The sequence below is a fragment of the Camarhynchus parvulus genome, chromosome 17 (assembly GCF_901933205.1).
Source record: "Camarhynchus parvulus chromosome 17, STF_HiC, whole genome shotgun sequence".
NCBI lineage: Eukaryota > Metazoa > Chordata > Aves > Passeriformes > Thraupidae > Camarhynchus > Camarhynchus parvulus.
In genome coordinates this window covers 4,608,577-4,622,219 of record NC_044587.1, presented here as the reverse complement: position 1 = coordinate 4,622,219, position 13,643 = coordinate 4,608,577, and the positions used below count along the sequence as shown (strand labels likewise).

Sequence of the window (13,643 nt, the reverse complement as noted above, 5' to 3'; positions counted from 1 at the left end):
CCCTCCTGCGGGAAGCCCAGAGGCGGCGGTGCCTCCCCCGCGCTCGGGCACCGCGGGTAGCTCGCTGCCCTCCCGGCGCGGGGCGATGCGGGCTCCGCCGCCGCCCGCTGGGGCGGGGAACGGGTTAAGGGCGGGGGGCGGAGGGCCCGGCCCGGCCCTGCCCGCCCCTATTTAAGGCGGTGGCGGGCGCGGGTGGCTCGGTGCGATGGCGGCTCCGCGCCGGCCGAGCGGCGGGGGGCTGCGGAGAGCCCCGCAGGACGGGCGGCTGGACGAGATCAACAAGGTGGGGCTGGGGCCGCCTCCCGACCCGATCTGACCCCGTGGGGACTGGGGAGGGGGCTGTGGAGGGGGCGGGCGCGGCAGGAGGGGGAAGAGGAGGAGGAGGGGGGCGGTGGGTGCAGGAGGAGCTGGAGACCCCTCTGCCCAAATCCCTTTGGGGAGGGGATGCGGCCGCAGGAGGAAGCGGGGTTTCTACGGGAATCGCTCTCTATCTGGTATTGCCCTCTCAGGCTGCTCTTTGCTCCCCGAGCATCGCACATCGGCAGCTCCGAGCGGGCTGGTGGGCGCCCGGGGGCTGACTGCTATGAAACTCCCTTTGGGAACGTGCTCCGGCAAGAATGGGGACTATTGTTCTCCTGGAAGCTTTCAGCCTCCTCTCTGCTGTATCGAGCGCTTCAACTTTTTCTTCCCCGAATGAGAAGTTTCTGCTGCTCAGAGCTGACTCCAGCCTTCCTAGCTTTTCATTACAGCGGGTGAACGGGCTGCCCAGGGTGGCTGGACGTCCCACAAGCCTCGGGCAGGGGGAATGGAACCTCCTGGATTAGTGCAAAGTGCACTGGGCTTCGTGCCCTTCATGCCAGGGTCAGGCAAGGTCCTTTCCCCCGTGCTCCAGGCTTACCCTGCTCCTTGCTTGGCATGGTTGTGGGGGCAGCTCTGTTGGCGTCCCTCCCAGCTAAGAGCAGTTCTGAGGGTGAAAAGAAGGTTTTAACCTTGAAGCAAACAGTGCTGGGATTTCTAGCACTTCTTAGGTGCTCCTTTAGTTGGTGACACCTTGGTGTTACAAGTGCAGAAATAAAATCACTGTACAAGATGAGAGGAGATGGGCTCACCTTGCCCTCACATTGACTAAGCTCTGAAAAGTGGCAATGTGCTCCACCAGACAGCAATGCTCCTCCAGTGGGACAGCAGAGGTGAAGTTTAGGTCACTGGAGAGGGAAGTAAGTCATTAGAAATTACTCAATTAACTAGAAATCAGGATGTGCTGCAGAATAAGAGCAGAAAAAGAGATGTCATGGCATAAGGTGTAGAATAAGAGCACTTGGTTAAAATGGAGCCTTTGTAACCTGCTGCTGGAAGGCAGACACAGCACACCCTGCACCAAGGTGTGTAGCTGGGTCTAACATACATCCAAGGTGATGTTGGCCCTTAGGCTGGGGATCAAGGGACTGTGTTGTACCTAGTGCTGCAGTTTCTGCTTCACCAGAGCCTCCAGCATCACACAGGCACAAGGTGGATGCATGATCCTTAAGGTGGTGGGAGCTGTAGGACTGAGTCTGGGAAGCTGTGCTTGCTGGGATGCTGGGGGTGTGCCACTGCTGTGTCCCGAGGCTCAGGGCTGCTCCCACGCAGGGGACAGGTTCCCTATCTCTCCCCTAAGCTGACATCACTTCTGGCCTTTTCTTTGGCTGAGGTTTGAGTGACAAAAATGAAACAAGCTATATGACTTCTCACTGACAGAGCTGCTTGTTTGCATCCTTGCTGCCCTGTGTGCTGGCTCAGCGCTACGAGGTGGGGTTTGAGCAGCTCAAAACCAAGCTGCAGATAGCACGGGTGGCAGATGCCCGTGGATCCTCAGAAGCCATTGTGCTCTGGGCAGTAACCCCCACGCTGCTGTGCTCTGCCAGCTCTATGTGGCAATGGGGGAGTGCAGCAAACAGCCTCACACCTCCCTGACAAACAGCTGATACAGAAACTTGGACTGATACTGTGGCTGGAGCCAGGGAGGGGGTTTCCCCAGCACTGAAGAGCCCTAAGGCTGTAAAACAGTCAAGTGCTCCTAATAAAACCTATCAGGCCAAATTCCTATCAGGCTTAATCTCATTGTCTCATCCTAACACTTAGCTCCCTCCAGCCCTGTTTTCCTGGCTGGTTTCTACCCCAGAGCTCTCTCTGGGATATGGGTCTGGCAGGCAGTAGACTGAGTGCACATGTGCTGCTGAAGCATAGCTGAGTCCTAGTGCTGGCTTCTCTCTTCCAGCCTGAACCACTCTTGTGGGCTCCCCTCTTGGTCGTTCCCCTCTTTTCAGGCAATGCAATCACATTGTCCAGCCTCGTGCATCAAGGTGGCAGGTCTAATCCAGCACAGATTAGTTTCAACCTTGTTTTACCTTCTAATGCTCTGGGCTGCAGGGAAGGAATTCAGCCTGTTAGAGAGCAGGTGTCTGCTTCTCCCATCAAGGGCAGGCATGAGCATCCCTCAGCCCTTCCCAGCCCCTGCAGGCAGGGTGGCTGGCATTCAGCACTTAAACATCCCCGTGAGAGCTTGGCCTGCCAGTTGGAGTCACCTTTTTGGGGAGCAAGGATGGATGTGGCTTTGCTCAGGTTGTGTTGCAGGTAACTGGGACTTGTCTGACTGAGTTTATTGGCTTAGAAAAGTCTCTCAACAGCTCAAGAAAGGCTGTTCAGGGCAGGAGCCGGGAGAGGCTTTTAAAGCAGTTCTTATTAATAGAACATGCTCCTTAAAATGGGAACTTTAGCAAAGGGCTCTCGGAGGAACTTCAGTCAGGTCTAGGAGGAACTTTCAGCCACTTTGAATTTGAGTCACAGGCCCTGGGGACTGAATTCCTGTGTGCCATTGTGAGTGTTTTCCTTATCACAGTTACAGCCCAGCTCACACACAATGTGGAGAGTGGAATGCCTTTCAAGTACAGCCCCTTGTTGCTTCCTTGCCCCTGGAGCAGAGCTGTGGTGCTGGTGGGCTCTGCAGCCCCCCTCCAGTTGAAACACAAGGGAACTGAGTCCTAATCCTGTGTGCAGTGTCACCTGTGCTGCTCTTGTGCCACGCTGCCAGGGGCTGGTGGCCTCCTGGGCATGTGTCCCTCAGCCATCAGGAATGGATGCATTCCTTTCAGTCTTCACCATTTCTGTGCTGCTTTTTGCTCCCAGAGAGATGCTGTGCTCTGGCCTCACATCCCCTGTCCTGCTGGGAGGTAGAAGCTGCTTGCTGCTCCTGCAGGGCAGCAATGCAGCTGTGACCTAGTGGCCAGGAGGTGTTTTTGCCCTGTTCTGGCTTTCAGTGATGTTTGCCTTCTCCAGAGGCTGTTCAGTGGTGATGGCAGCAGGTAACACTACTCAGGTCTCTGGTGACTCCTGCTGCTGCCTGGGCCCAGGTCTTGACGCTGAATTGGGCCCTTTGTGTTGGGCTGGTAAATGATACCCCTGGGTAGAAATAACTGAGCTAAATGAAACTGAGTTTGCAAAGGAGAGCAAAAGAAGGAACTGGAAATGTTGTTTTTCACCACAGCTCTCCATTTGAGTTGATGTCCATGGTGATGAGGGAAGCCAGTGTCACACTGGTTTTGTGGCCATGGTGTCTGGTGTCCCATCTGGAGTTTCTGGGGTGGGAGGAGGGGGTGGCAGTCACTTCTGTCCTGGTGGACTTCCTACAAAACCCTAGTTCAGCTGCAGGGAAAAGACTTGCCATAGCAGTGGTTAACTGGCAGTGAAGGTTTGAGGATTCCCTGAGCAGTCCAAGCTCCCCTGTCCCAGTGAGGAAGGAGGGAGAGCTCCAGGTGTGTGGGACCCAGAGCACAGGAGCAGGATTAGGATGGCTAACAGTGATCAGCACACAAGGCTCTGGGTGACCCACTCCTGCCTTCCCCATGAGCAGTGGTGAGGAACACATTCCCAGAGTAGGGAACAGCCTCAGCCCTCCATCCACTAACCCCTCGAGGGGTTTGTCCTGGACAGGCCATGCATAAGCTGTGCAGATGTTAATGATTTCTGCACTGAAGAATGTGGTGTTGTGCTGAACGCAGATCGAGTCATTAAGCTGTGCTGGGCTGGAGCTGGGCGGTGTGGGAGGGCAGGGACAGGAGCAAGACCCTGCTGCTCACAGCTGCAGGGAGTGCTGCTGGCAGGGCACAGCACAAGAGCTGGATGTGCAAGCTGTGGTCTGTTCTCTTGGGCATCTGAAGGTTTTTGAGGTGGGACTAGGGACAAGTGACCAGAAGTGATTCAGGGCTTCCTCTCCAGCCTGAGCAGGGTAGAGGGGGGAAAATGGATATTTGGTATAAGAGTTCCTAAGCCCAAAATACCCGTCCTCTTGGGCATATGACATTCTGCAAACTTTGCCTGCTCTATTTGCAACCCCTCTGAGTTTATCTAAGAGTTTGAAATCTGAGATAAGAGTACTTTTTGTAAGGACTGGGAGCCCTTGCTGGAAATAAGTGCCCAATCCACATGCTAAGTGTGCTTAAGCAGAGAGATGGGGAGCCAAAGCCTTGGGTGAGCAAGAACAGGGGCTTTCATGCAGTTATTCCAAAGGCAGGTGGGGTCCAGTCTTCCCTCAAGCTGCTGGTGGGAAATCTGAGACATCAGAGGGATTCCCCTTGCAGTGGAATGTTAATGACAAGGTGTGGAGGGATTCAGCCCGTTTTCAAGTCTCCTGGTGCTGTTGTTCAGCTGTGACTCTCTGGGAATTGTGAGTCTTCTGGCTAGTGCTGCTTTTGGAGGTGCCCTCTTAGGGTGTTTTCCTTTGCATCTTTAACCTTGAGGATTCTGTTTTTTCTGTTTTAGGAGTTTCTCAGTGACCCAAAGTTCAGTAATGAAAAAGGCCTGGAGGAGAAGTTGGCAGTGTTCAAAGGTGAGAACTGGAGGGTAGCCCTGTCCTTTGAGCCTTAGTGTTTGCTCTGAACCAGATTACTTTCCTCAGCACTTGGATCTCACCAGCCTGAGATTCTCTGCCAAATACAAGTGACTGAGCTGGGATGGATGCCTCCCCCCTTGCTTGTGGGACCTGGTGAAACTCTCTGGAGAGGTGTTTTCCACACAAGCCTTTGTGCTTCTCCCACTTGCAGGGCAGAGACTTGTCACCCTACAGACATCCTGCCTGGCAGCTGCTGTTACTACAAAACCTGCTGTGTGGGCAAAACCCTGGGGAGCAGCAAAGGAGGATGGTTTCTGTCTAGTTACCCAGCAAGCTAACTGGCATAATGGACCATGCAATAGCTGGACTCTATTTTTTTTTCCAATATGTAGGAGGGCCTCATTCTGCAAAGCAGAAGTGTCAGCTGCTTTCTGGAGGAGTTGGGGACTTCCTCTCTCCAAAAGTTTTAGTTCTTTCCCAGCCCCTTCACAGCAGAGGGAACACAGCACTGATATGTCTAGTTCTGGCCAAAGCCTGACTCCATTGGATCAGCAGATCTAGGGCTTAGGTTTGGGCCTTTTGCTGGCACAGGGGATAGAGAAACAGCTCAAAAGCCTGGAGTCCTCTGGAGCTTGTCCCCAGACTGGTTAGAGGACAAGATCTGGCAGGGTTATTCTGGTGTACCCACTTTCTTTCCAAGCAGTGGCTGAAGGCAGTTGGGAAAACATGCCTGCGTCACACTGCCTCGAGGCTTGTGCTCAGCCTGGCTCTAACCAAATAAAACCTGACCTTGCTTCCATTTCAGACATTGTCTGCTATTTCCCTTTGAATTTTGGCTTTGCAATCCAGCGAGGAAGAAGCTGGCTGGCGTTTTGTGATCCCTTACACTGCTGGGCACAGAGGAGCCTCCTGTGCTCCCCGATCTCTTTGTGTTGCCTTTTGTGTAGCTTTGGCTTTTGGCTGCAGCCCCGCATTATTTTTTCCCATCACAATTGGGGCTCTTCAAACATTGCAACTGTAGGTCACAGGCGCAGAATTCCCTGTAACGAGAGCCTTTGGCATCTCTTCCTGCTGCCTCGTGAGTTTGTCTCCGTGGCCTGTCGCTCTCTCCAAGGCCTCCTCCAGCTCCCCCAACAATCAGCTCATTGTGTGATGATGGGGGAAATATTTCTTCTCTGCTGTCCTTCCCACTTCCTCCTCCCAGCCTGGGGGAGGCAAAGATGGAGCCCCCATGCAGTGTTTGTGTAAATTTGTTTGTGAGGGAGGGACTGTGCGTGGTTTTTGCCCCACTATATCCCTGCTGCTGGGTGGAAGGGAAATGTGAATGTGTGAGCTGAGGCTGATGTAAAGCTGCCTCTGTTCTCTGCACTGTTGGCTAAGTGTCAGCTCAGAAGAAAAGAAAACATGGGCTGGGCATGGACATGGCAGAGCAGGGCTTGTGCCCCAGGCATATGCAGAGGTGCCTGACCCTGGTGAGGGAGGTGGCAGCTAAAATGCACAAGGTCATTCTGGTGAGGCAGAGTGTGGGGAGAGGTAGTCCCACATCAAGCATCACTCTGGCCCCTAAACATGTGTGTTACAGCCCTGATTTTTTCTAGGATTGGTTGCTTGATGCTTGAAGGGAGACATTTACTCCAGCCTGAAGCATGAATAGCTTTGGTTTGTACATGGTATTTCCTGTCCATGGTATTCTGTCCTGGTCAGCTCATGGCAGCAGTAATCCATGGGCTGAGACCCAGGTGAAGACATGCCAAGCCATTCCTTTGCCTCCTGCCCATGAGTCCAGTTAACCCAACAATTTCCTTTGGAAGCACAGGAAGACTCCATTGTGTGAAATAACCACTCTTCTCTTTGGCTCCTTAAATTAACCTGTCACTTCTGTGTTCATGCTCATATCCCTGCTGGTGTCCCTGGAGCAGAGGCAAAAGGTCTTTTCCATTTCCCTTCCTGGGGCAAAGGAGCAGCCTGGAAGGGCTTGGTTAATTTGAGTCCTCCAAGGCTGTTGTGGGAAGTGAGTGCTCACTGCAGGGTGATTTCTCAAGCTCAGCATGGATGGATGGTGCCAGCAGGCATCTTGCTCTTTCCATTTAGTAGAGCTGAGGTGATGGGGGCCCCCTGTGGTGCTGGGAGCTGTATGGTCTGTAAGACAGACAAATCCTTGCCTGAAGAGCTTAAAGTCTAAATGGGGAACAGCTATCAAGAGGTGGGTGGTGTGTAGGAAGCTCAGGTGTGCCACTTCAAAGGGCAGAAACTGCACAGGACTGAATTCCTGAATTTTCTAACTCAAATCAGTGCTTTGCCTGTTGCAGCATGCAAGTTTTTGTCCTGCAAAGCTAGCCAGACCTTCTGGAGCAGGCTCTGCCTCTCTCTGACAATGCCGGAGTTGCTCGAGTCAGCAGTGTTTGACAGCAGGCTGGAAGGGCAAACAACCTGCTCCAGCATCACTGTGCCCAGGCATGTTCTTGGCTTCACCCTCTTGATGTGGTCCTTGAGCATCGCTGCTGGCAGGTGCTGCTCTGGGAGGGAGCACAGTGAAGTCTGTCCCTCATTACTGCAGGCAACTGCGTCATTTAATCCCCCTCCTAATCCGATCAAGCTTCATCTCGGGAGTGCTCAGGGGTTTGTTTTCCTTGCTACTCCTTCTGGGAGCCTGTTCCAGAGCTTTGTTTTTCTGGCTGGAAACCTTTTAACGCTGTTCATAGCCAGCTGATACCTTGTTCTCATGCCAGTGTTTTCCTTCAGCTTAAATGAAAAGCAGCCACAATTACAGAGAACTTAACTCTAGAGCCCTAGAGTTGAGATAAGGGTGCTAAAACCAGGCCTTGAGATGGTCTCCCCCTCTGAACTTTGCATTCAGCAGTATATCAATCTTATCACCAAATGCTTTATTTCAGGGCTGTAAGCAGGCAGTGCTCCAAAGCCCTGCACACCCCCCTGCTCTAGAGTCCTACTAACTTAATTCTGTGTCTCTTCCAGAGAAATACATGGAGTTTGACCTGAACAACCAAGGTGAAATTGGTGAGTGGTTCTGAGGGATGCTGGGCTGGAAGAGCCTGTCTGCTGCTTAATCTGCTGCTTCCTTCTGCATTCATGATGTTGAGGAGGAAAACTTGTGGACTTTTCCTACGTCCAGCCTTGCTTGGATCTTGATTGCCAGCCAGAGGCTTCCTTGGCTCTCCAGCCCCTGCCTCTCACCTTCTTCAGTCTCTCCTTGCCTATTTCAAGATCTAAGCTCTTCTCAGTGCTGTTCTCCTGAAGTTTGATTGATCTCCTCCACTTCTTTCTGCTCTAAATACTTTTTTTTTCTTCTCTCTTTTTCTCCACTGAGGCCTTCTTCTCAATCCTCTGCTGCAAAGCTGGGAATTCAGAGCTGGGAAGCTGCAGGACTTGGACAATCCTAGGGCTTGCCTGGCTTGAGGCAGGAGCTGTATAAATCCATGAGCACTTCTGGTGCAGAGAAGCTTTTTGCTTTGCAAGGAAGGGAGCAGAGGGAAGCAAAAGCACTTGGGTGTGAGTCTGGCTCAGCTGAGCAGCACTGCTTTGGGTTCAGAAAGCAGCAGTTACATAAAGTTCCAGCCTCCTGCAGGCCTGGTGCTGACACTGAAGTGTAATCACTTGTGCACTGTGCCCTTCCAGGAGGCAGCTGCCTTGTTCCCCTCCTCCACAAGTCTTCCAGCTGAAGTGAAGCCTGTGTGGAGCTGGAGAGGCCCGACTCAGGGCTTCCGGGAGGGAAGGGGCCCGCAGGTCTCAGCAGGCAGCAGTGCAATGGGAGGAAATGGCCTGTGGCGATGGGCAGGGGCGTCTGCTCCCCACTGCTTGTTTGTCTCCAGCTTTAACCCCAGTGTTGCTTCCCTCCTCCCCATCCTTGTGATTCTTGGCACCACAATCCGAGCTAGAGAGCGCTGTCCCCACGTGTCTCTGCAGCACTTGGAGTTGTCCCTCTTCTCTGAGTGTGTGGCACTTTTATCTTGAGCTGCACGACTGGGAAGTGATGCTCTGTACTGGGCAGACTGGCAGTGAGCTGTGCTGGGAGGCTTCTCGTGGCTTTTGGCAACAGCTTAATGCTGTCAGCCACAGAGTGAGGTGGGAACTTCTGGCTCTGTCCCTAGGGTTGGTCTGTGCCCAGTGCGGTCACCCCTTGACAGAAGTGATTGCTCTTGCAGATTTGATGTCTGTCAAAAGGATGATGGAGAAGCTGGGGGCTCCGAAGACCCACCTAGAGCTGAAGAGGATGATCTCTGAGGTGACTGGAGGGGTCAGCGACACCATCTCCTACCAGGACTTTGTCAACTTGATGCTTGGGAAACGCTCTGCTGTGCTCAAACTGTGAGTGTCCTGGGCTGGAGCTGGGGAGAGCAGCAGCACCTGAGCTGCTCTGGGGGGAAGATGGGAAGCACAGGAAGCACAGGCTGTTCTGTCCGGTGGAGCTGGAGCTGTGCACACTCAGTGTTCATGGAGGGAGACGAGGATCCTTGTGCAGGGGAGTCTGCAGTGTGCCATGAGAGGGTGTACAAGCCTGTGGTGAGGCTGAGCAGTGGCAAGTGCTCCCAGCAGAGCTGCCTGCTGTGTGTTAGCACCAGGCTTCCTCCCACGTGCTCCGTGGGAGCCATCCCCCTCCCTTCCCGAGGGTGTGCAGGCATTCAGCACTGCAGGACTTCTTCCCGTCTCTTCCCTGAGGATCCTGCTGGCTTTGGGGACACAGACTTCCCCTGTGGATGGTGGCAGGACTTGAGTGAATGATGGTCCTGCCAGCGCCAGTAGTGCTGGCTCCTGTATCCCACAGGATGCTCCGTCTCTGCCTGATCTTGAAGGGATGGGCAGTAGATGGAGATGGAGCACATGCTTAAAACAGCTGGCTCGTCCTGGGAGAGGTTTTCTGTGATACAGGCTGCCAGCACTAGCCTCCCACGGCCCCCTCTGCCCTCTCAACAGGGCTCTGAAAGTGCTGCTCTAACAAATGGCTTCCTAACACTTGCTTGGCTCCATCTCCATCCCATTGAAGCCTGGCATTTCCTTTCACAGCTCAGAGGCTGGCCCTGCTTTTGTGTCTGAAACTGCCATGAATAGGAGCTGATCCTCTCCATCCTCCTTACCCCTTTTTGAAGGCAGCTTTAGAAACACAGCCAGCCTTCCAGGCAGGTTGGGAGGAAGAATCTTGCACCCACTTCTCACATGGTTTCTCTAAGCTGGGACACGTTTTCTGGCAGATTCTCCCCACTGTGTGCTATGTCTCTGTTGTGATGCTCCTCTTCCAAGCAGACACAGACTTCTGACATCCCTGCTCCTCCTTTTTCTCCACAGAACCAGACAGAGCCTGCAGCGTGTCCCATATCTCCCATCCCTCCTCCCGACTGCAGCAGCTTTCACAAACAGGTCCCTTCTCTTGCTAACAGACACCCCATTGTCTGTTGGACCCTGTAGAGCAGGAGCAGAAATGTAAAACTCGTCCTAAGAGCAGTACAGCCCTTTGATCCATCGAGGCAGCTGGCATTCCCAGCGTAGCTGCAGTCCTCAGGGACGAAGACGGTGCTAGTGGTTACAAAATGCTTGAGATTCCTACAGCCAGTGCCTTGCTCCTTGTTTTTGCTTTCTCCCCTGGCTGTAATTGCTGTTGCTTGCTCGGTGTTGGCTTTTGAATGTTCTGTTGTGTGCTTGTGTGCAAGGTGGGCCAGGAGTGGTATTTGCTTTTACGCATCAGGAGCACTTGGCATGCAGCGTGTGCCCAGGGGATTTCGGAAGTGGCTGTCTAAATAAAATGTGCTAATCCTCTGGGCTCTGAGAGGAAAACCGGCAGAGACTTTGGGAACCCACTCCTGGTAGCTGCTGGAAAAGCCAGCCTGGCAGCACTGCCCTCTGTTGGCTTTCCCTGCTTTGTTAATTATCTGAGTGCTCTTTGTAGGGGAGCCAGATGCTCTTTTTCAGCAGACAATGCCACTCCCAGTGATGGATAAATATACATTTGTTTTGGTTTTTTTTAATTGGCAATATCTGTTGTGTTTTGCAGGGTCATGATGTTTGAAGGAAAAGCCAATGAAAGCAACCGAAAACCTTCTGGTCCACCTCCAGAGAGAGACATAGCCAGCCTCCCTTGAAGAGGACAGGCTGTAAAATGGGCACTGTTTGCTTTGCTGGTCTGTAACAGAGGTTACCTGTGCTTTGTTACTCTTTACTGTGGACAGTCCTAGTTTTCAACTAACCTGCCTTAGAGGAACAGCAAGGGAAGCTGGAGACCCCCAGCTTGTGTCTTTCTGCTGCATCCCTTAGCCAACTTGATCTGTTAGACAGAAGCCGTAGCACCAAGTGTAATGTGAGACCAAAAAGAACAAAAAATACCCTGTGATTTTACTCTTTCCTCTGCCCTTCCTGCATTTCTCAGACAAGGAGCTACTTTGTTCCCAGCCTATGGATTCAGAGCTGTGCTTGTCATGACAGGTTCCTAATGGTCCTTGCTGCCAGACATGGACAAAGTCGCTGAGAGCGGCTTCATGGGTGCAAAGAAATAAGTGCCTTCTCTGCTCCATCCTCCTGTTCCTACTTTGGACTTAGTTCTTCCCCTCCTGACCTCCCCAAAATGCAAATCAGCCTCCCACATCTGTCTGATCCTATGGGGAATGTGCTTGGACACAGAGATCTGCCTGCACAGCCTGTTGGAGTGGGGACAGTTTCTGCTCTGGGGGCTCATCCTGCAGGCAGATCTTGGGGTCCAACACCAGCCACTGCAAGTGAGGATGGTTAATGCCACCTTGGGGACCCCCTTCCTGATAAATCACCACTTGGGCCCGACCAGGAGTGTAACCTCTGGGCAGGTGATTGTCTGTCCTACCCATGGAGTCCAGAAACAAGCTGTGATGCCTATGCAGCTCCACAGGATTCCTGGGACAAGTGAAACCTCCAGGTGAAAGGAAGCTGAGTGACCAAACTGAGCCTGGCCAGAGCAGTTGCCGATGAGGATCTGTCTTCAGGCAGCTGCTCTGTCCCTTGATTTTTGCAGACCTCCCTGTATGTTTCAGCCTGGTCCCTTGGGACTATCCATTTCCCTGATGGATAAGCCCTCAAATCTGCAAAATAAGAAGGGCTGTAAGTATGGAATATGAGCTGGGACTGTGCTATCCACGCTCTGGGTACTGTGGTGATTCTTGTTCCATACACAATTTCTGGAATTCAGGTGTTTGCTCTTTGGCCTTGCCCTCTTCTTTTCTTAAATGTTCTTGAAAGCTTTTAACTTTTTTAAATCATGGTTTAGTAAGTACATTTTTTAAGGAAATACAGATGATTAACTCGACTAGGCTGATTGTTCCTGCCAAAGGCTGCACTTTTAAATAATTTAAAAACCAACAAAAACATTCTCACTACTGTTTGTGTGAAAACCAAAACTGTAACAGAGAGAAAAATTATGAGCAAAAGCAGCACCAGTCTACTTCAAGGACTGAAAATAAATCTTTTGAAGCTACACAGTGTGTCAGTGTTTACTGTTATCTCCTCTGAAGTTTGGTCCATATGACTGGTTGAAGATTAAGAGAGCTGGTTTCCAAGTCTGTTAATATAAACCCTTAAACAGATCCTGGAGATAGGTTTGGACTGTCTTGATCTGATCTTTATCTGTAATAACTGACTGAAAGCCATGGAGTTTGTGGGATGAAATTCAGAGGCCACATCCTGAAAGCTGGCTCTTTTTTCTGACTTACTGAAAAAGAAGCAGGTTCCAGGGCTTGTTTTAAGGAATAATTTGTTTATTGAGAGCAGACACTTGCAATGCTTGTCTTGAAGGAAGGTTTTTTTATTATTCACTCTGCTCTTGAAGCAATTGCCCAAGGTTCTTGTCTGATCTGAATTATCTCAAGGGGAGACCACATTTCCCAGGGAATGACTGCATGCACTTTTCCCCTGTGTTTCTCAAAAGGACAGAATTTCCCTGAGATCACAGCCCCATGTCTGCTTTCTGCTGCCTGGTAGCCTCTGGGAATGCACCTGCTTTTCTTGGCTGTGTGTTGAAGCTGTTGTTCACTTAGGAAATAAAGGAAGCATATTACACGAGGGAAACTTGGATGTGGTTTGCTGCAGTTCAGGTCACTGCCCAAAGCCATCATTGCTTGGCTCTGTGGAAATCCTTGTCCTTTTTGGTCCTGGAAAAGAGAATGACCTGCTAGAGCTGAAACAGCCCTTCTCAAAATGTCCCCATAGGGCTGAGTGCTGATATTCTGAGTGGCAGCTGAACCCCTCAAAACTTGCACAAGTAACAAAATCGGGGACCTGGTGTGATCAAGGCCCCACATTCTGCTTTTGTGTGGTCGTGGAGCACAATGAGGCTCCTCCAGCTCACAGAGCTGCTGTGTTTGCAGCTCAGCCAACTGGAGCTGACCCAGAGCATCCCTGTGCTCCCACTGCCGCCCATGCCAAGGGAGCAGGATTTTAGCTGAGGGAAAGGCATGAAACTGTGTTAGGGTAGGGTTAGGTTGGAATTAGGAAAAGGTTGTTCCCCCAGAGGGTGCTGGGCACTGCCCAGGCTCTCCAGGGAATGGGCACGGCCCCAAGGCTGCCAGAGCTGCAGGATGTTTGGACATGGCTCTCAGGGACATGGTGGGGTTATGGGGTTGTCCCCTACAGGGTCAGGAGCTCAATTTAATGATGCTTGAGCATCCCTTCCAACTCGGGAGTCTGTTATTCCTTAGCCCTTCAGCAACACTGATACGGGAAAAGCATCAAAGCCGCTCACCAAGGGCTGGTGGCCGGGAGGAGCAGCCGCCTGCCAGGCTCCACCATGGCTCGGCAGGTACAG

At 52.1% G+C, this 13,643-nt stretch overlaps 1 protein-coding gene across 1 annotated transcript; it reads left to right on the top strand.

Annotated features, from left to right (window-relative positions):
- Positions 1 to 156: 156 nt before the first annotated feature.
- AIF1L (allograft inflammatory factor 1 like) lies at positions 157 to 12,319 on the top strand. The gene is made up of 5 exons (XM_030961301.1): positions 157 to 283; positions 4,798 to 4,864; positions 7,844 to 7,885; positions 9,031 to 9,193; positions 10,872 to 12,319. The coding sequence occupies exons 1-5, from the start codon at positions 206 to 208 to the stop codon at positions 10,957 to 10,959; spliced, it is 438 nt and encodes a 145-aa protein (XP_030817161.1). The 5' UTR covers positions 157 to 205; the 3' UTR covers positions 10,960 to 12,319.
- The last annotated feature ends 1,324 nt before the right edge of the window (positions 12,320 to 13,643 follow it).